This window comes from Cyphomyrmex costatus, unplaced genomic scaffold, assembly GCF_001594065.2.
Source record: "Cyphomyrmex costatus isolate MS0001 unplaced genomic scaffold, Ccosl1.0 scaffold28, whole genome shotgun sequence".
NCBI classification, from domain to species: Eukaryota; Metazoa; Arthropoda; class Insecta; order Hymenoptera; family Formicidae; genus Cyphomyrmex; species Cyphomyrmex costatus.
Window position 1 is genome coordinate 557927 of NW_017276910.1, and position 22647 is coordinate 580573.

A 22647-nucleotide genomic window follows, 5' to 3' on the forward strand; every position below is an offset into this window, starting at 1 on the left:
CGCTCCAAAAATTTAAAGATCACTCGACGTAGTGTAATATACACGTGTTACGTAACAGGTATATTGTGGAGTATGAAATTGTAACGTTGATATTGTGTTACTTTTTTAGTTCGTATTCACTGGGGTCCGTATGTACAATAGACTTCCCCCCTCCTCCCTCCCTATCATGATGTATGGCCTGAGCTTACGGTCTTTCTCGGCAACTTTGATGTAAACACGACGTATCTTCTTTGTGAAAAATTACGACCTTTACCTGCGTCCCTTTAAATTCTTTCGAGCATTCATTCTAAGAAATGGAAATTGAGTCGGTCAGAGAGAGTGGCTCAATTCTTATTTTTAAGGTCTAATTCCATCAATGCAAAATTAACTTTAATCTCGGTTCAACCTACGCGTTACTATTTATCTTTTTATAATTCGTACTGTTAGAAAAAAAAATCAAAAATTATGAACCGAGATTGAAGTAATCTTACATTGATATAGACTCGGGCCTAAAAATCAGATTTCTTTTTTCAAAGTAAGATTCACTCCAAAATGTTTTAGAGGCGATACATCGCTGCTAAGTATATCATATATTGAATAATACAATAAATTGGAACAAGCGAGCCTATTTACGTTGCTTTCCCGATTAAAATCACATTGAAGCAACTATCAACTGTTATGGAAATTATCTGGAACGATAGTATAGTAATGAAAAGTTCTACTTAAAATCTAAAAAAAAAAAATTCATAAGAATTTATTTATTTATATATTATTCGTTAAAACATATATCCTTATTCTTGGATTACTATGCTGAAGTGAATAACTTTTATTCTATTTATTAAACATACAATTTCATTCATTATTGTGTTAATTCCCTATACGATTATTGTAAAAGATATAAAACACGGAGATATAAAAGGCACGAGAACTCGTATCCCCCTCGTAAAGTTCGTTGCAGCGACGTTCCTGCGCAAACTTCATCGTCCTTGTTCCTCTCGCTGAACACGTCATCGTCCCTCGCTCGCACTACCTCGGACTTGCTCCACCAGCCAGTCTGCCGCTGCTGTGTCCTCCTTCCCCTCGTCACCCTTTGCACTCGCCCTCTCCCCATATCGTTCCGCTTTTCACTCGCCTGCCTGCGAGCGGTGGTCCCCAATCCTATTCCGTCGTTAATTCTCGACGTCTTTACCTTTTCGTAGAACCGAAATCAATCCGAGTTTTTCTGAAGAATTCTTGGGCAATCAGTTTTGGCGATTATATACTCGACACGAAAGTCACGTGATCACGACCTTACAATTGTAATAAATTGTTTTATCGCGATAATAAAAGTCGAAAGTATTATCGAAAAACATAATTGTCTGTAAAGACATATATTCTAATTGCTGCAATTGTCACATAGTCTTAATATCACAATTTCGAGGATATGTATAGGAAGAGATCAATAAAAGTGTGCTGTAAATTCAAATTTTAAGAAGTAAAAATTCCATGATAGAAAGAACTTTATACTTTTTCTGATATAAAGTAATTATTACGTTTTTACATACATTAGAGTATTTAATTATTTATTAAACATATAATGAGATAATCCACTCTCGATAAAACAATCAATATTATTAACTTTAGGCTTCAAGACTCTTGAAACTTTATTTGCGCACAACGTTTGAATTACTTCAAGATTATTATCAATTATCGTGCAATTTTTTGCAAACTATAAGAATTTATGAAATGTAAAACAATTTTAATAGATAAAAGTAAATTACATAAATATTTGTACTATGTATATTTACTAAATATGTATAATATACGTATATATAAGCATAAATTAAAGATATTGCTGATTTTGTATACCTTGTGCTGTCCAACAAAAATCGTCAAAGAAAATCATCGTATCTATATTGACAACATGCGATCAAATTTGCAGAAGAGAACGATGTTATCATCTACCTATCTATTAGAATTGAGCATGCTTTTTTACCGATTGAGCGTCACGTGATGAACGAAGAAACGCGGTCTATTCGAATATTCGTTATAATGAATTTTACTTATTATACTTATCACTATGTTTTTCTTTATCAAAAAAATGTATGATCTATTCCAATAATATATTATAATAAATTTTATTATTTACGTTTATTACGCTTATTATTTATTTTATTATTAACGCGTAAAAAAATATTCAATCACCGTTTTCGTCTTTATATGTAATATTTTTTGACAGAGATCGATAGAGATCAATAAGAATTTTTATTTACAAAGTTATTATATATTACATGTACAAGAAGAATATCTAGTATATATAAATTATTTTATAGAGAATAATAACATTATATACACAATATTTATTTTCATCGAAAAATAATTCTAATATTACGCAATCACTTCTGGAAAAAGATTCACTAGGAGGTGATCTAATAAAAGATATGCTAAATGTTTATTGAATGGTGCGTTTTGTAAAGGATCTAAGAGAGAATTCATCAGATTGTTCCATGGCTTGGGAAATATCATTAACCACCACAAGGAATGCAATCCCTCTTTTGCTGTTTCGTAGTAATTTCGATATTTTCCTTGCGAGGGAAAGTCTCTTATATAATTCTTGCCCACAATTTTCGCATGTAGAAGCTTAACAACGATGGAAGCACGGCCACCACTTAGAAGCTTAACTAGAGTGCTGTAGAACATTGCATTCACATAAGGGTCTATTCTTTTACGCAATAAGAAGGCCAGCATCCAGAAGAGTCGTGAAATAATCGAAGGTAAACTTAGTAGACTATCAACTGTAACATAATAACATAATTTTTAACAATCGTCATAGATAATTGTGAAAATGTATATGATATAAAAAATATATCTTTAAACTTACGAGCTTCTATAATGCATAAACTTGCGCCTTTCATGTGATCACGTTGTGGTAGACTGCACGGCAAATTTTGGAAAGTAACTGGTAGATTTAGATTATTGCCAAATACATCATCTATCAGCTTTCTGCCTTTGCTTTCTGTTTCACCGAGATGCTCGCTCGATGGCTCGATACCCATATCCATGTGCTCGTATTTCGTGTTTGTAGACGCTAAAAAAGTACTCATGAATTTATCGAGATGCTGTCCCTTCTCCTTCCGCAATTTATAAGTCATGCTCTGATAAAGGATGCCAATGTCGGGCGTGCTGTAGTTCGCGAAGTACGGTTTCAAGTTCGGCGTTGTAAGAAAGGTGTAAAGGAGCTCGCTGCTTCTTAACATCGGTTTGGATAGCAACTTCTGCAGAAACTCTTCGTAACGTTGACGATTAGCTGCGAGAGGCAAGTGCGGGTTTTTGCGCGCTGGTAATGGTGAGTCATTCAACTCCTTGTCACCGTGGAACTCGGTAAGTCGTGTTCGCAACGTATAGAAATCTTGATCTTGCCGCAAGACTGTCCACGATTTAGCCTCCGCCACACTATGAATGGCAATCATGTATACTGGTTGCGAGCCACCGCCGTCTACGTGAGGAACGGCAACTCGCCATGTTGTTAAATCGCGATGACTCTTATCGCCGAAGCCTTTGATTTCATTATATGCTCGAGCTGTGCAATCTACTTCTTCAACTGGATAGACATCTTGTAGTTGAAACGGAGTACCATCAATTGCAGTCGAACGTAAAACGCCATCGATCTTGCCCACTTGATTATTGAATCGCATAGGAGGAGTCGATGTACCTCCACTCGCACTATAATCAAATGCATGTATTCATACAATTATTATAATTATAAAAACTTTATTGAATGCTAGCATATACAAATTATAAAACATAAAATAAAATTTTTTAAAGTTTTAAATTCAAATTAATTTAAAATATAGTGTCTATTTTTTTTATTCGTATTAATTTAAAAATACACTATTAGGAAATTGTCTTTCTCTATTTTATCATATAAACTATAATATAGTATATAATTATAGTTTATATGTATATAATATAAACTATATAATAATAATTAATATGTAATATCTCTAAAGAATTTAAAAACACAGATACATGTATATTTTAAAGCTTACTTACTTAGCTGCTGTAGTAGCTTTTATTTGTTCAGACAAGTGACCGCACAAGAGCTTATATAACTGAAACGCACAACACATAAGTAGTTAGTTATTATTAGAATATAAAATTTCATTATTAAAAATTTAATATATCGGGATTATTATTTATATAATATATTCAAAATTGTAAATATTAAATGTAATATGGGAAGTATATAAAAATAAAATGATTTACTTGATAACTATGATGGAATGATGGCAAACAGGTACTTTCTAAGAGTGTGTGTGCTTCTTGATGAGCTTGATAAAAAGATCGTGATGTTCGTAATTCTTGAATTTTTTTCGGCCCACCTTCTAATACTAGAAATAAATATGTATATGTATGTATACATCTATATTTGAAACTGAAATTATTTATTTATAAATTATTTACCTTGTCGTATGCCTTTTGATATATGCAATGGTAAATATAAATATTCTGAACCGTCAGGATCAAGATATATCTTGTACATATTTCGAACATCTACGTATAAATTTTCTTCGGCAACGGACGTCATATCTGGATTTAACATACGTTTACTGAGATCTTCTAAAAATAAATAAAACAAATTATATTATATATATGTAAAATTTAAAAAATTATATTAAATTATATCAAAAGTTTGATGTATATACCAATATCTAAATAAAATTGAAGAAGATTCATGGGTCCTGATTCTTTAATGTGTTGCATAAACATGTATAACAGTTCAGGATTGCTTAGAATTTCATTTAAAGATGGTTTGAAGCAACTGTGTGTGATATGTGAATGCATTGCTGGAAGTGTCACCCAAGATTGCAGTATTGGTACAGTAATAGTCTCTGCAGCGTTAGATAGAGTAGTCTCACGGTGAGTGGATAATGTCACCAGCATATTTATATTTTCTGGATCCGCCAGTGCATCAATCGCTGGCAATAGCACCCAATTTGACAAAATTTCTCGAAGTATCACCTAGAAGTATATATAAACTGAAAGAAGCGTATGAAATGTTACATAATTATGTCTACATAATTAATCTCTCAAATTCATAAATATGAATAAAAAATATATGCTACATGATAAAAGCTTGAGTAAACTTTGAAAGAATATATCATTACTTTATTATTTGTTGAGACATGTATGGCAGGTAATAAATGTGGCAACAGTGCAGTGACCAAACCCCGTAAATAATTTAACTCAGCTTCTCTTGAGTAAGAAGCTGGATGAATTTTAGAGCTTAAACAACTCCCGATGTAATCTTGAGACATTTCGATTTCAGATGAAGATATTTTGAGCAATGCTTTCCAATCTTGAGCATGTTGTATGGCCAAGGGAATCAGGCCATCAAAGGCAAGGGTTGCTGTATCTGCACGTAATAATCGAATGGTAATATTCTTTGCTACTGTTGTTATAGCTAAACGTAGTTGTTGTATAAAAGCTTCATTAGCTGAAATATCCGAGTACCATGTACAGATGTACATTTGGAGTACCTCTTCCAGGAGCTACAAGACAATACATTTGTATAATTTTTGCTAAAAAGTACATAATAGTGACAGTAAATTATGCAAAAATGTATAATTATTAATCACCTGCTCCAATGCATGATCAAAGTCTTTTGGTACTTTAATCTTGGTTGAATGTGGCAACAGTTTATGCCTTTTGCAAGTATTCTTTCTACAGACGCTGCATGAATCCTTAATTTCATATCTTTTAATAAACTTATCATTTATAATATTGAATCTCGTCAGCAAACCGTAAACACGTTGTTCATTTATAATATTGAACCTCGTTAGTAAACTGTTAACACATTCTACTAATTGAACAGCGTAAAAACTGGCAATCACATAAATGCTGATCGCGATGAACACCCACAGAATGCTGCGAAAAAATTAATAGAATAATTTCACACATGCGATTTGTATATATATAATTGACAAGCATGTTATTTACCTATTAAACACAATCACAATAAATGCGACAAGTAAAATAACAATCGCCGATATTGCGGCACTAAAAAAATATAGATCCTGCATTTCGTTGCTGTCGAATAGTGATGTTAGAGAAAGTAATTTTGTGACAACATTCTTGTCGTTATCACAAAGTCATTTATTATAATCAAAGAAGATGCTTTCTCTATTTTCTCGGCACACGGTTCTATTCTTTATTCCTGCACTGTCTGAACTGGTGCATACGGTGCAATAAGTTGAAAGTTGAAGCGAAACAAACGTATTTGTCTCACTTCAACTACAGGATCTACAGCTGTTTACAGCGCCTTACAAGAACCTTTGATAATCTGTGACAAGAACTGTGATGTTTTGAAATGCAACAAATAATTAGTAGTGAATTACAGCGGAAGAAATCAAAGAATAACGCATAGAGGAAGAGTCGATTTTATTTTATGCTTCCGTGTGATTCAAGAGCGGATTGAGAAACTTTTTATCATTAGAACAATGCTGAGATAACCTGTTACATACTATGCATATAGATGCATTACCTTGGTATGCCTGATATTGTAGGTTTTCTTGGATTTTGTATGTGATATTTTAATGGAAAAAAAATTGCAACGATGTCGAGACCTCCTGATCCAAAATTTCTACTGCGTGGCGACATGGATGAAAATGTACATAGTTTGTTGTTTTTTATTAACTCTGATGTCGAACATCTCTATGCTGGTGATGGAAAAGGCACAGTTCACATTTGGGATTTAAAGGTAAACGCTTGTTTTTCTTAAATTATTAGTTTAAATAATTGGATTTAATCCTCCAGAACTGATGTGGGTCTATTGGGGACTTATCTACTTATATCTTTTCAAAACTAACAATGATCAGTTTGTTGAAACCATTATTTTTAGTTATAAATATCTCTCTCTCTCTCTTTGTCAAAAATGTCAATTTAATTTTGTTTATGTTACATCTACAAATTTAAATTATTCTTATTAAAATAAAATTAGTATTTATTCCTTTTTTTAGAAATTATTTTGGTTTTTTAAAATTAATTAATGTCTTTTAATCAATATATATTAAAAAAATCTCGTACATCTAGTATAATTGTGTTACACATTTTGACATCAGTTTAGAGGGTTATATCTAATAAAAATTTATGCAACATATGAGAGAGGATAAATGTGCAGAGAAAATAACATTGAAATTTGTTAAAAAGGATTGAATTCTTTTTATTATGTTGTAGACAAACAGGATAAAATATCAATTATCAGATGGACATAGTCCATGTTTTAATTTACATACAACTAATGAGACTGACTTGATAGTGCAACGAAGACATGGAGTGATTGACATATACAAAATGAATGAATCAAACTGGATACTATACAAAAGCACCAATTATGAATATTGCAGTTTTTGCAGGTACATTAATAAACAAATCTGATATAAGTGTATCTGATATAAATAAGTCTGTTAAAATTAATATTAATATTTTGTGTATTACAGATCTCAATTATTACCTGAGAATGATGCAATGTTGATTCCACTTGACTATTCTGTAGTAGGGACATTATCATTAAAAACATTCAAAGTTGAATCGACATTAGATCCATCCAAATTATCTTATAGTGATAAATTAGGTACGGTGATGGCAATGAAATCATTGGCAGATGGTTTAATTCTAGTTGCTTATGAGAGTGGGCAATTATTGTTGTGGGATATAAGAAAGAATGATGTTCTTAGTTCTCTTGCTGTGGAACAATATCCAATGACTTTTGATTTTGATGCTCCTTTGATGCAAGGTATACTTGGCAGTGCATCAGAGAAATTGGAGGTACACTATAAAAATTGACTTTCATAACTCTTTCTAGAAAAAAAATGATTCTGACGTTGGTAAATTACATTTCTAAATTTTTAGATTTTCACGATGTCGCCGAATAATACTCTATCCCACAAATTTACAAGATCTTTGGAGCATGTTACTGGCATATCCATTCTTTCGGTAAGACCGGACAAAAAGATTGTCACGGCCGGATGTTGGGATGGACGTATAATGTTGTTCTCTTGGAAGAAATTACGGCCACTTGCAATATTAAAAGAACACAGAGCAAGTATATATGATATTGTTTATTCAAAGTGTAAAGTCGAGGCTTACGATACTAAATGTTTAATGGCAGCGGTTGGCAAAGACGGTTATATATCTATGTGGGATATATATAACAATTAAGAAAATCACAAAATGTAAATGAGCAAAGCAAAGAAAATAAAAATATTTATATTGTACATACATATATAGTTATTGTAAATTATCTAATAAAAATTTTCCATAACGATACTCGTGTGTATTAAAAAAGGAGACTTACATTTATAATCATATAAAGTTTTAGAATACTAAAATATTGTTTATTATACATCTGTACATATGTTTTTTATATTATCTTATTGCCATCGCACTATATGATACGTCTTTTTACCAACTCTCAGCAATGATAGATTATTGCTTAGTATATGAATGCCAGGTACAATTACCTCATTTATATTAGTAATTTTTTGATAATTTACATAAAATCCACCTGCTGTTATAATTCGTTCAGCATCGTGATCACTTTTAAAGCATTTTACTTTTTTTGCTAACTCGTATATGGTAATTCCTGGCTGAGATAAGACATCTACTATAGTTGCGCCTTCAAACACATTTGTTAGTTCTGATGCATTTAATTTCACAAATGATTCAATTGATTTATCATACAATGCTGCAGATGCGCGTTTTGCAGCTAATAGTCCATCGTCTGTAAAAAGTATGTGTAACAAGTAAATAATAACAATGATATAATTTCTTATAAAAATTACCTCCATGTACTAAAAGCGTAACTTGTTCCGCTAATAATTTCTGTGCTCTTCTCTGTTCTGGATCATTCATATGATTCTTCACAATTTCAGTAATTTTATTCAATGGTATAAATGTGAATAGTTTTAAAAATTTTTCAACGTCAGAATCCTTAGTTCTAATAAAGTACTGATACAGTTCGAAGCTTGAGGATTTCGTTGGAGACAGCCATACCGCATTTAAAAGAGACTTGCCAAATTTCTTTCCACCTTCAGCCGTTATAAGCGGCAATGTTATACCATAAACTTCTTTTCGTATACTTTTCGTGATCAAGTCATATCCAGACATAATGTTACCCATCTGATCACTGCCACCAATTTGGAAGCGACATTTGTAATTTTTCATTAATTGAAGCCAATCATATGCTTGGAATACTTGATATGAGAATTCAGTGAAACTCATCCCTGTCTCAGAATTTAATCGTGTCTGGACAGAAGATCTGCCCAGCATTGTGCCCATCCGAAAATATTTTCCAATACTTTTAACAAATTCAATGATGTTTACATTTGTATACCAATTTAAATTGTTTACTATAATTAAAGGTTTCAGTGCTGCTTCCCTGTTTTTCCAAAAGTAATCTTCATGATTATTAAATATGGTCTCTATATTCTTTGTGATAGATTGGATGTTCTTTTCAATTACATATCTTTCTATTTCAACACGTTCAGATTTTCTGTGACTAGGATCACCTATTAAACCAGTAGCTCCTCCAACTAGAGCTATAACTTGATGTCCAGCTCTTTGCCAATGTAAGAGATTCATCAAGATCAGTAGATTGCCGATGTGTAAACTGTCTGCTGTTGGATCAAAGCCAGCATAGACACATTGGGGTGATTTGTTCAGTAAATCTACTATTTCATTTCTAAAAAAACATTTAATATGTAAATTGATATAGGTAAGTATTAAGAGACGTGTAACACAAAAGTTTTTATATTGATAACACAAAAATAATTCAGTATACTTACGTACTAGTCTCGGGAAATATGTCCTCGTACATGCCTCTTTCGTGAAGGTTCAATACATTTCTGCTGTAGTAAAATCTGCGTTTATCAAAATTAACGTTTCTGACGGTGGAGCATAACCTTAATAAAGAACGCACGCTCATTTTACTATATATTTAAAATGATACTAATAAATAATAACGGTAAAGGTAAAATATAGGGCAATCCTCTTAAAAATCGATTAAATTAGACTCATTCGACGCGTTTTTGCATAAAACTTCAAAGAAATCAGTTTTCGTTGTAAACTCTCTACGTAAAAATATGCATACGTAAAATTCGCAATTTAAATTTGAGGACCGTCGATTCCAACCTCAAATGCGGCATTTGCTTTATTAATGGCGAATTCGATTGGATTGCACCAGTGCAGTGTGATTGCACCAGTTCATCTTTTTTCCTTTTCCCTTCTCCTGGAAAGAAAAGGAAGAAAGATGAACTCAGGTGCACTCAGTGCGCACTAGTGCATCCAATCGAATTCGCCAACACTATAGCAAAGTAAATATATGACATATGTGTGTATATATAGATTCAGTCTTTGACTATATTCAGTATAAATTATTTGAATAACAATATTAACTATTTACCTTAAATATTAATTAGATATTGTATTGATTTTAATATTTTATTTAAATATCAGTAATAAAATACAAACTTATGATAATTATTATAATTACAATATATGTTAGAAAAAATCTTATAAGAGATTGGACATACATATATTAAATTCAAATACAGAAAAAAGTAATTAGTTAAGTATTACTTAAAAGAAAGAAAGCATTGTAATTTAATAAATTAATTTGTTGATGTGTTGAACATAAATATACAAAAATATAATAAATATAAATAAAAAAAAATATAAATATAAATCAAGATGTTTATTGCATTTCATTATATTTACAAAAGAATATATATAAGTATATTAAATATAAGGCCAAATAATTTTTTATATAAATTGTTATTATAGTATAACAAATGTATAAATTTAATTATATATTTAGTATCCTATTCTGGATGGTGGTGTAGCGAAGTATTTCTTATTTCTTCTCACAAAAGTGCGGCTGTAAATACAGGTGAAATATGAAATAAGGAAAATATATGGTATGTGTATGCAATTATTTATGTACTACTCACCTAGAAGTGACAGGAGTATTGAAGAAACCGCGAGAGATACTACGCTTGAGAAGCGATTCTGTGGATGGCGTATGTTTCAATTCTCCTGGTTTTGGGGTAAAAGTGTAATTCGAATTCGTAGGGTTTACGTAAGTTGCCCAATAATCGGATGGAATTTGAAGTAAATTCTCTACTATCTAGAATGGAAAATATATTATATTTCCTATACGAATTATAATAATGCATTTAGAAATTTTTCTTACCGCAACTTGATGCTTAGTTTCGTTTAGCATGGTGAGAGATGGTTCCTGGGAACTGTAACCGACTAAAGTTGGTCCAAAGACCTTTGCAAGATTGCTGATAGGCATTTTACATTCAGCACTACTCGATACTCTCTGTAAATGTAACATCAAAAAAGCCAGAGTATCTCGGTTCGGTTGTGGCAGTTCCGATATTGCTTGATAAAGAGCGGCGTCAGCATCCTGTTTATCCGTCAGTTGTGTCGCACGTATAAAGTCCCCCAACAAACCGACAGTGATCAGCGGTTCACGTAAGGATCTATAAAATATAAATTCAAATATATATATTACATCTCTTTTACACACAGAATATATTTCGGGTGACATACCTGAGAAAATCTTTCAAGGTAGAACAGATGGTTGCAATATCGACGTTAGAAAGATTTGGGGCACCTTTGCCTTTCAAAAACTTTTCCTTGAGAGATTTGGCATCTGCGGCTGCTCCATTTACTCTATATAATCCCTGCTCGTTCATTCCGCGTAATTCAACCTCGTTAATGCAGTGAACTACTATGGAAGGTACCATGGGTGGTGTTATAGGTGTGTAATCAGCTATAGTGCCCTGTTTATGAAAATGATATTTAGTGAAGATATATTGACGCTAAAAATGTTTTTGACATAGAAATTACAATACTCACGGGTATACCACGTAATATAGGTGTATTTCCTGTTGGAACACATGGTAATGGTACTAAATCTTTACATTCGGTATGAACTGTAGCTTTACAATCTCTGCACCTCTGTACGATCTTTCCAAAACGAATTCTATTAACAAATAAAAAGACATTAACATTTTTCTTCTTATCCATAGCGAATCTTATGAAATTAATTGCAAGCTTTTTAATATGTCCATGTAGTAGTTGAATAACATTACTTTTTCCCACAAGGTGTGCAGATTTCTGGTTTAATAATAGTTTTTGCTACAAAATGATGATTTCTAGACATTTTTATACTCATGGTATAGCCACCAATATTTGGACTTGGTTTGCAAACATCCTCCGAGTCAGAAGTTGACGTAAGAATATCAGCCTTTGGTGCTGATGGCTAAAAATAAAAAAATTGTTTTCCACTATTAACTATGAACATATACTTTTAAATGTAAAACAATTAAATTATATAATTTAATAACGTACCGCTGTATCAATTGGCATTTTGTTTGTATTTAAATGCAATAATTTCGATTTGTTGTGTTCTGTACTACTCTTACGTCGTTTGCGTGAATTATGCGAGGAATTCTGGGGATCTGCATTTTCATCGCCGGGTATAGCCTCGATCGTGGATGATGCAGTAATTGCACCATCCTTTGGCATAACTACAGTAGTAGTTGCTACTATTCTATCAGAGGAGTTTAATTCTGTAGTTTTGTGCAATGTATTGTGCCGAGGTTTTTTGGAATATTCGCTACTCGGGCGATGCTCTTTCCATTCTCGCCTTTTCTGACTTTGCAAAATAGCGCTGGTCTCAAAGTCATCATCTGATCTTGATAAACAATTAAGATCACTCAATAATGAACCAGTAGAATTCAATTCTGCTATTGTGTTAAGCCTAAAATAATATGAATAATATAATAAAACATTGTCATGTATGATCCAATGTAATTATCAGCTTTTAAGTATAAATGAAGCTATTTACTTGTCAATGGGTACATCTTGAATATGTGTGTTACTTTGACGATTAAATGAAGTGTTATTAAGAAATTGTAATTTCTCTCTAGTTTCGTCATTTAGATTTTTCCCTCTATCATTAAATAGAAAATCTCTGGCTGTAGTAATTTGTTTCTCCTGGAAAAGATGTAAATATAAATATTTGATTTAAAAAAAATAAAGTATTCTTAGAAATAAAAAAAGTATCAATTACTAAATAATCTCTCTGATCCTCGACTGCACGACGTTTACGATTTTCTTCTTCCAAGTTTCTTCTTGCATGACGCAATTTTCTATCAAGACCCGAGATTTCGGCATGAGCCTTGTCCAAAGCTGAATGGAGTCTTTGACATTCTTGCACTGACGCCAGCCATTTCTGTCTCATTTCCTCTTGATTTAAAGCAAATCGTAAGAATTCTGCAAAGAGCAATATTAAAGCAACATGTTTATATCTACAATTTAACTATATATAATAGATTAATTTTTATAGTTAAATTATGTGTACTGTTTTTTAAAGTGATACATAAGTATACAGTATAAAGTATATAAGTATTCATATCAGGTTTGAAATTTGACGAAAAGAAGAAAAATTGTAGTGCAATTCAATGTAGCAATAACAAAACAAATAAATTTTATAATTATCTTAAAAAATTTGACCAAGGCTATCGTAAAGCTAAACAAATAAATAACTGAAATAATATCGATTATGTACGATTATTAACGAACCATCTTCGCAGGCACCATTTAGTAAGACGTTCGTACATCTCACCAGCTCGTCGTAAGTAGCTAAAAGTGACAACGACATCATTACTTGTTTTGTTATTTCTGCCGTAAACTATCACTCTGCTGACATGTCTGTAATAGTACGCACACGCGGTTTAGATTCAATGAAACGTTTGAGCGGTTAAAGCTATAAGGACAACCGTAGTCGGAGTTCAGAGTTTTGAAAGTTGTCCCTTTTCTAACCGTTAAGTTGATATGAACGACCTCTACCGGACAAAATGCGAATTAGTTCCATCATGCTACCAACTTTGATAACTGTGCTGCCAACCCTCAAGATTTTAATCAAGCTGCTATGTTCCGGAATATCACCGAGTGTCTCCATTTTGTCCTTATTTACCGAATGTTAAACAAATAAATTGATACCTGGAGATACTCGCGGTGTGATTCCTGAACGCAACCTCGATCAAATAATTATATTATGTTCTGATTATGGATTGTAATTTGATCCATTATTGCGTTTTCGAATGGAGTGGGTTTGAACCTGACCCGGGTCGGGTCAATGACGTCACATGCTCTACTTTGATTTCTGATTGGACGAGGTCATAATACTTTCGGGGGTCAAACATGGGTTAACCGACTTGGATTCAAACCCATTGCATTCGAAAACGCTATTAGATAAATCTAATTTTAACTTATTTTGTTCTCATTCTATTCTAATTTCTAATTTATGTGTGTGTACATTTTAAAAAAATACTTTTTACAATCGAAGTAACGTTGGAGCAATTGGACTTTATACACAAATAAAATTCATATTATGAGGAAAAAAATAAATACGCACAATTATATATAAACAAAATTCGACATATATTAAATCTATAGTTATTTTTACAATTTATATACATTAGTATAGATATCTTGTAATTAGTGTGTGCAATTTTAATATCTAATACATATTAAAAAAATTAAATGTTTTCATTATAGCACGAATCAAATTTGTATGTAACTTAGCATTCATTACTCCTTTACCAGAAACATGAATTATATATAACAGAAAAAGGTTTTTAGAAATTATCAAAAAACCTTTGTTTATTGCTTAAGTTTTAATACCATTTGAAGACTTTAAATTATCTTTTTCAATATATAATATTTTAAGCTTAGAGAGTACAGAAGTAAGTTCTGCTTGTATATTTGCTATCTTTGCAGAAACATAGATGGATTCCTGGAAACGCTTTTGACTGTTTTTCAAGTTTTGTGGGACCAATACACCAAACCATTTTATAGGGTCTTTTGGAACATCTGTATCATTGTTTAATTTTTTAAAACTGATGTCAAAACATGACTTAGTATCATTATTTTCATTTATTGTTTTAGTTTCCAAATCAAACAAGGATGTCACTGTGTCTTCATTATTTGGAACTTGTAACATACTGATATTCCCCTTTCCACGAATATATCTTGCTTTTGCCAATTCAATGTGACCATCCTTCAGCAAGCTTTCCATTTGAATAACTCCTTGAACTTTTTCCTCTATTAGTTCTAATTTACGTAACATCAACTCATCAATTTCTTCTGATAAAACATCTATGTTTTTACTCATACTGTAATCTGTAATTGTCAGCACAAAAATTTATATTTACAGTATATGCACGATGAGATTTTATCTGAAAGTAAAATATTAAAAAGATTATATATAGATAACATAAAACACAATTGATGTAAAAACATTCATTCGATTATTAAAAACATAAATATGAAAAATGTATAATTTAAGAATACGATTATTACTAAAAAATACTTTATTTTCTCAGTATCAAAAGTGAGATAACTAAATCAGTTAATTGTCAAAAAATACATATTTTATATATTATCTATCTTATATCAAACAACATACATATATATTAAATATCACAATTATTACTATTTAATAAATATCGACTTAACCTATCTTGCGAGTAACGTTCCAAATACCTTGTTTCATAAACAAATACAATTTGCTTCTCCAATCTTTTGTATTCTTTGAAAGAAATTCAATTAAATTCTTACTATATTTATCACAAATCAATTGACGTTAAGATTATTCTCGACTATTTTCGAGGTATGTGTATTGCACTTGCAGCACTTTTATAATTAATAAATCGTTCTCTCTCTCTCACTTTTCATTCTCTCTCTCCACCTGCACTATAGCGAGGCGGGATTGCAGATAATAATTTTATTTATTATGTTATAAGCATAGCGATTGGTTGGTCAATTGCAAAATTCGATTCTTTAGCAGCCTTTTTTTCTTTGTAAAAAATAGTAAAAAAAAACCAAAAAAATGTCAAGCAAAGTATTTTTGTGAGATAAAATATAAGTAAAGTACAGAAATGTATCTACACCGATTGCACTACGAATAAGGTGCAGAGTGATCGTGGTGAATGTATATATTTTGATTCGAGTATTACAAAAATTTCAGCAAAATTCGACGAAACTAATTATTATTGAACTTTTTAGAAACAGATATATAAGATAAAAAAATTGAGAAGTAAGAATATATTAAACTTTTAATCACGTGTTATATAACCTCAAAAGGAGATTAAAGGCGTAAAATTGATCAATCATAAGTAAACCCTGTATTTTTTTTAGAAATATTAACAAGTATTACATAAAAATGACTACACCCGTATTGAGGCACAGCTTATCAGCTAAAACAGGACCTATGAAGGGTTTGCGGAATATCTTGGCACAACCTACTCAGAATTTCTGGTATTTTTACACAATGTTAATTTTGGAGTATTTTAAATTTGTTTTAATAATTTAATGTATTAAATATTTAATGAAAGATGAACATTTATTTATAAACATCATTGAAGCTAATATTTTACTAAAGATAATTGCAATTTGTACTTATTTTTACAAAATGTTTTCTTAGGCCAGTTATCAATGTAGATCAATATCCAGAGTTGATGACAAACTTAAATACGTAAGTATGTAATCTAAAATATAAATAATCTCAACAGATATCATTTTTAATTGTGGAAATTTTTTATAGAATATTACCATCAATAAAGAAATCTAATCGTAAAATTCCTAAGGATGTACTTAAAAACCTAACAAAAGAAGCTCGTGCATTAGCTAGAAAAAAAATGTTAGAAGAAGCACCTCCAAAGCCAGATATATTGTAAGTATTCTTTGTATTATACAGTTGTAAATAGTTTAAAATTTTATCTGATTTATAAATTTTAGGAAATTCATGATTATAGGTATTAATGAAGTCACTCGAGCTTTAGAAAAGGATAATGTATGTAGCATCTTATTAGATGCTAATATTGATCCACTTATGCTAATAAAACATATTATTTCTATGGCAGTGAACAAAAAAATACCTGTTCTTATGCTACCCATGTTGAGAACAGTCACAAAAGAAAAGGGATTTCCCTCAAGAGTTCTTGCTTTAAAGGTAATATATTAATATTTTATCATTTTAAACATTTTTTTGTAGACATTTCTCAGACGTTTGTTATTTGAATTATTTCTTACAGCAAGAGGTAATGCAGTGTCCAAATAATGTCTGCTATCCAATATACAAATCAATAGCAGAGGCTTTTAAAGACTTTGAACCACCAGAATGTTTGCTTCATTGTTTTAAACCTGATAAAAGTACAATGTCTAAAACCGAGATCACAAACAAGAATTCTGATACAAAGCCAAATATTTCTAAGCCGGAAAAATCTGTTGTAGTATTCACAGATGTGTATAAATACAGATCTTCACGAGATAAAAGAGTTTTCATACCACCAACAATCAACACAAGTTCTGAAGTTTCTCAAACACTATCAGATAACTTTATTCCTTCAGACAGTGATCTTGATACTAACGACAAAAATTGTGCAACTATATCAAAGAATAAAAAATATATAAATATTGGCAAGGAAGAAAAACATACACTAAAATCTGAAAATATAGAAGAGAATCAGTCTTTTAATGAATTGAGATTAATACAAAATAAGATAGATTCAATGAAACAAACAAACATATCAAGTTCTCAAATCTCTCAAAAATCGGATGACTTTATTGCTTTAAACAGTGATCTTGATTTTGTCATCGATAAATATTGTGCAAGTACATCAAAGAATGAGAGATATGTAAATATCGGCAAGGAAGAAAAACATACACTAAAATTTAAAAATACAGATGAGAATAAGTTAAAATTAATAAAAAATGAGGTAGATTTAACGAAAAAAACAAAACATACATGTATATTAAAAAGACCCAGAAATGATGAACCTAATTATTTATCATTAAAAATAAAATGTACACAAGGAAATAAGAAACGAAAAAAAGCAACCAAATTTGCTAAGAAAAAGGGATAGTAGCACTTGACTTGATTCAGTGGTAGAATTGTTGTCCAACAAGAACAAAAAATCTGGATATAATTGTCAGTATTATTCCGCATGTGACACAGGAATTTTAAATGGAAAAATATTCTATTGTGTGTGATAAATACAAGGAGCAAAAAATATAAATCAAATTAATAATGACAATAAGAAGGGCTATGAGCCAAAACAATTTGATTTTATAAAACAATGGGACTATTTACATATAAACGTTTCAACACCGATCGAGTCATTATCAATGTTAAATAAAAATTAAAAAGACCAGTAAATCTTAAGAGTAGTACTGTATAATTACTATTGTCATTACTAATTTTATTATTGTTGAGCAATATAAATTAAATTCTAAAACATAACTCACATAATATTAGAAATAAGAAATTTGTATCGCTTTGAAAATCTATAACAATCACAATCAGTTTTCCAATCGTCTAAGGTGATCAAGTGTAATCATATTTGTCTTATTTCCTATTAAAAAATTGTCAACAAACTATGTATTTCACACTTAACTTCACAAATAAATTTTTATATTTGTAGCTGAGGTTTTTTTTTCAAACATTGAAATTTAGTTAACTCTCCAGTTGAGTGCGGAAAATAAATTCTGTATAAGAAGAAAAATAGAACAAAAAATATTATGTACAGTAATAAAAATATATTTTATTATGATTACATTATTTATACAAATTAATCCTACTTTTTTCATTATCAAAATTTACTTGTACTAATAAATAGAATTGTATTTATTAATGTAAGTAATATAACTCGATTAAAAAATTTCTATCCATAAATTATAATAAAAATATAGTAATCTTCCATTTTTACACATATAAATTATACATAATATGAGATTAAGAGCATATAAATTTTATATTGTATGTATGAAAATAAATTCAAATTAGTCTTCTTGGTAATAATTTTAATAACATAATAATTAGATATTAAATAAATGATAAAATTCATATTTAATATCTATATTTTATATAGACTTCTATATAGTGTTTTCAAAAATTTTGCAAAAGTTGGAGATGAGTTTTTATCATAAACTAGTAAAATATATCCTAAGCATAGTAATGTTTCTCACACAGGTAAACTTGATTTCACAGATGATTTAAATATTCTTGTAAAGAATTTCAGACCAGTTGTACCTCCTGGTATATGACTTATTAAAAAAGCCAATGTAGCTATCAACTGTAAGATAGCACATAATACTGTCAAAGGAGTCGATTGCAAATGCAGAGCAAAGTAAAGTGTGCCTGTTAATGTTGCAAAGTACAATATGGTAAAGTACTTCTTCTCAGTTAGGAATAATGATCTCATATAACTTGATCCCCATAAAAAACAGAAGCTGGAAGAAATCTTTTATTAGAAATATGATATATTCTTCTCATATATTTTCATCTATACATCATATTACTTTATAAATATGTATATATGTACCTCATTAGAAAGAAGAGACTTCCTAAGGAATAAAGTAGAGCAAATTTTCTTGCTTTAAGTAATAAAACAGGAATATAAATTGCTGATAGACAAAAGCATAACAATCCCATTAGAAAACATACAGCAAAGGATATGAGTCTTTGTGTTCTCGTCTAGCAAAAAAATTTTTTTTTATAAAAAAACAATATTCGAAATTATTGATATAAATTTTATTCAACAAGAATTATAGAATAAAGTCCTTAAATCTATTTAATTTTTATTTACGTATTTATACTTTTAAATATATTGATTAAAGACGGATTTTTTATAACATGGGCGGTTTTTAACAAATTTACATTAACAAAAGTTGATTGAATTTGATTTCACAATTTCTTTATAGAAATACAAAAATTCTTCAACAGAAACTTGAAAAATATCAAATACACAATACCACGTACGCAAACAGTTGCAATACTATTATTTACTTGACAAGTTAATCGTCAGATTAAATGCATTTAGAGACAACGCTTCAAATTTTAAATGATTAAGTCACGTAGCATGCCTTACTGCTTTGTATTAACATTTTTTAAGTTAATCAGAATTTTAATTCAGTCAACATCAGTATCCGTCGAGTCATTAAGGTTATGAGACAATGCCGTACCATGGTAGGACAACATTCTCTCTGCGATCTTTGAAACCATCCTGTATTCTCTAGGTTCTCCTCCGTCTTGTTGAGATTTTTTTCGAATAATTTCGATACTGCTGTGAAAGGAGGTTCCATTACTTTTTTCCATAGAAAAGGGACTCGGACTGCACGTTCCTCATCTTTGATATTGCGGAGAAAATCTTTAATCTCCTCGTACTCGGCGTGATGGGCGTAATCGGCCATTTTGACATCGGATTCATCCTGATGCCATTGATATGTAAACAATAAACGTTACCAATTGTGAGACAAACCGCTTTTATCGACAATAAATAAATGTTTAATAAACCAACTACTTTATCGACTACAGGGACTTTTATCGATCGCATAAAACCTAATATATTGGGTGTGTTGCCATAAGAAATTGACCAATCATAGTTGAATGCGAGAAAAATTGACTCTGATTGGTCAGATGTAGGAAAACTGAAAGTATGTAAAAAATATTTTTCCAGATTTTTTTACTCTTCCCGATTGTTAAAAAATTTGTTAAAAAGTTTATCGTTAAATAAACAATGAAAAACGAAATCTTTTCGGAACGTTAATATATTTTTCCCGTAAACTAGAACATTTTTAGCGTGAATTAAAAAAAAACGAAGTCAGCTAGCATAAAACGTTAATATATTTTTCCCGTAAACTAGAACATTTTTAGCGTGAATTAAAAAAAAAAACGAAGTCAGCTAGCATTATTAGCAACAGAGAGATATGAATCTTTGCAGAATAATTAAGTAGTTTAATTTTTTTTAATTGTTTATATCTCGAAGAATTTTGCAATAAAAAAGATTCCTTTGACACAAAATTTTATCTTCCAGAGCACTGTGTGCAAAATTGAAAAAAATTCTGAGAGATGATTTATCTGCTTCACGCGGAATAGCCCATATATATATATTCAAGTTAGAAAGTTATAGATATATGTATAATTATTTACAGTACAGCTTAATATAAATTTGATGCGAGACATAGATAACTATTATTCCTCACGCGTGAATAAAATACCACAATGGGTTTTCAAACTTACATTTATTTAAACAAATCAACATTGACCTCATATTTACGGATTGTATACTGTATTTGTTGCACAGAGGATGCACCTTTCTATACGCGAGATCTACGCATCTCGCGACGCATCGTATCGTTTGACAAATCATTACGGTCGTGGATAGAGGGCGGACGGACTAGAAACAAGTCTCACGTTATCACAATGTAATATCGCGTTAGAGAGCATTACTTATAATAATCGTAATAAATAATGTCTAATAATAATAATGTCGTTCTCGTGTGAAGAAGAGGGATGAATATATACTTAATAGGCGCAAACGTAACAAATATAGCGCGGGAACTCAGACACGACAAATCGAATCACACGCGAAATACAGTACATACGCTACGGAATATCGTCAATAATCTCAGGTTCCGCTTTATCCGTCATATATAATTTTTTTTCTTGTGTCTTTTACCGCTAAATACGTAACTGCTCACGGCCGCTTGATCTCTCGATTATACGATACATAGGATGAGACTGCTAATTATTCAACATGAAGATCTCTAAACTTATTCTCACATGCGCCGCGAAACGAATTCACCCTGGGAGGGATTGAGATGCCTGTCAATTGTCAATTGGTATTGCATATGCTTAATCGCGAAACTCCGTATATGTAAGCTCAAGGGAAAGTACAAACGAGCGCTAAAGTACCGTGTGTGGTGAACCATTTGTTCGTTTCAATTTAACTTGTGAAGATATAATACTCGTTAGTATAATTCTGTCGTAACGAACCTCCGAGGTTCACGAGATATTCCTTCAAAAATAGCTTTCGGGACGAGAGAGGAAAAAAAAAAAGAAACGATTTGCCAAATCTAATCCTTTATTATTCTCCTTTGCTACTTGTCAAAGTAGAAAGCAAAAGAATGAGGCATTTGCGAAATCTTTCCTCTCGTTCGCCACATTTTCTTTATGTATACACGGATTTACGCGACTAAGCATATGTATGCGAGTATGCGTGCGCTTGTATACATTATCATTCTCTCTCTCTCTCTCTCTCTCTCTCTCTCTCTCTGTCTCTCTTCATACGTATAAGTATGTACGTCTCCTCGTGGACATAAATTCGTGTGTATTTTCATTAACTATATACTTTGGCTTGTCCTCACACTTCACTGCGCACCTCCGCCTTCTGCTTTAACGCTAATGGCAGCACGGATACAAGTTTGTTTTTATACTGTAATAGCGTCCTCTCAGCGCATACACGTGCCCTATTCATTCTGCTTTATTATTCGAACGAACGCGAGTCCGCGTCGTGCATATACATATACGTACATTCGTAAATGTGTATACATACATATGCATACACGGCCCGTCCACTGACAGCCGTGCGCGCGAATGGCGGTATAGGCGTCCCTATTCGGCTGATAGTGAGTACGCGACGTAATCTCGGTTTTTTTTTTTTTTTTTCCTTTTAATGCTATGTATAATATCGTACAGTACGTAATGGCGCCGTAATAAACTGCTATGTGTACGCACTACGAGAGGGGAGAAAACTATATATATATATATAT

General features: G+C 31.1%; 7 protein-coding genes across 7 annotated transcripts; 2 read left to right on the forward strand and 5 right to left on the reverse strand.

Annotated features, from left to right (window-relative positions):
• Positions 1 to 2346: 2346 nt before the first annotated feature.
• On the reverse strand, positions 2347 to 6041 carry LOC108774948 (sorting nexin-14). The gene is made up of 9 exons (XM_018541197.1): positions 5959 to 6041; positions 5598 to 5886; positions 5127 to 5510; positions 4665 to 4980; positions 4423 to 4578; positions 4225 to 4349; positions 4012 to 4070; positions 2840 to 3681; positions 2347 to 2753 (listed from the first exon to the last, which is right to left on the reverse strand). Exons 1-9 carry the CDS (start codon positions 6039 to 6041, stop codon positions 2347 to 2349), a joined length of 2661 nt encoding a protein of 886 aa, XP_018396699.1.
• A 508-nt stretch (positions 6042 to 6549) lies between these two features.
• Positions 6550 to 8202, forward strand: LOC108774971 (guanine nucleotide-binding protein subunit beta-like protein 1). Its single transcript, XM_018541228.1, has 4 exons — positions 6550 to 6718; positions 7195 to 7373; positions 7458 to 7785; positions 7870 to 8202. Exons 1-4 carry the CDS (start codon positions 6575 to 6577, stop codon positions 8176 to 8178), a joined length of 960 nt encoding a protein of 319 aa, XP_018396730.1. The 5' UTR covers positions 6550 to 6574; the 3' UTR covers positions 8179 to 8202.
• Positions 8203 to 8390: 188 nt separating this feature from the next.
• On the reverse strand, positions 8391 to 9975 carry TyrRS-m (Tyrosine--tRNA ligase, mitochondrial). Its single transcript, XM_018541234.1, has 3 exons — positions 9804 to 9975; positions 8802 to 9700; positions 8391 to 8740 (listed from the first exon to the last, which is right to left on the reverse strand). The coding sequence occupies exons 1-3, from the start codon at positions 9941 to 9943 to the stop codon at positions 8391 to 8393; spliced, it is 1389 nt and encodes a 462-aa protein (XP_018396736.1). The 5' UTR covers positions 9944 to 9975.
• Positions 9976 to 10830: 855 nt separating this feature from the next.
• On the reverse strand, positions 10831 to 13821 carry tum (Rac GTPase activating protein tumbleweed). The gene is made up of 10 exons (XM_018541210.1): positions 13615 to 13821; positions 13103 to 13305; positions 12878 to 13026; positions 12379 to 12790; positions 12120 to 12289; positions 11884 to 12010; positions 11575 to 11807; positions 11210 to 11504; positions 10968 to 11143; positions 10831 to 10894 (listed from the first exon to the last, which is right to left on the reverse strand). The coding sequence occupies exons 1-10, from the start codon at positions 13694 to 13696 to the stop codon at positions 10831 to 10833; spliced, it is 1911 nt and encodes a 636-aa protein (XP_018396712.1). The 5' UTR covers positions 13697 to 13821.
• An 883-nt stretch (positions 13822 to 14704) lies between these two features.
• Positions 14705 to 15249, reverse strand: LOC108774959 (coiled-coil domain-containing protein 115). Its single transcript, XM_018541211.1, has one exon. The coding sequence runs from the start codon at positions 15206 to 15208 to the stop codon at positions 14705 to 14707; it is 504 nt and encodes a 167-aa protein (XP_018396713.1). The 5' UTR covers positions 15209 to 15249.
• An 859-nt stretch (positions 15250 to 16108) lies between these two features.
• LOC108774949 (uncharacterized) lies at positions 16109 to 18061 on the forward strand. The gene is made up of 7 exons (XM_018541199.1): positions 16109 to 16132; positions 16234 to 16353; positions 16520 to 16570; positions 16640 to 16768; positions 16834 to 17047; positions 17130 to 17732; positions 18053 to 18061. Exons 2-7 carry the CDS (start codon positions 16259 to 16261, stop codon positions 18059 to 18061), a joined length of 1101 nt encoding a protein of 366 aa, XP_018396701.1. The 5' UTR covers positions 16109 to 16132; positions 16234 to 16258.
• A 944-nt stretch (positions 18062 to 19005) lies between these two features.
• On the reverse strand, positions 19006 to 20276 carry LOC108774960 (protein transport protein SFT2). The gene is made up of 3 exons (XM_018541212.1): positions 20059 to 20276; positions 19419 to 19570; positions 19006 to 19326 (listed from the first exon to the last, which is right to left on the reverse strand). Exons 1-3 carry the CDS (start codon positions 20176 to 20178, stop codon positions 19059 to 19061), a joined length of 540 nt encoding a protein of 179 aa, XP_018396714.1. The 5' UTR covers positions 20179 to 20276; the 3' UTR covers positions 19006 to 19058.
• Positions 20277 to 22647: the final 2371 nt, after the last annotated feature.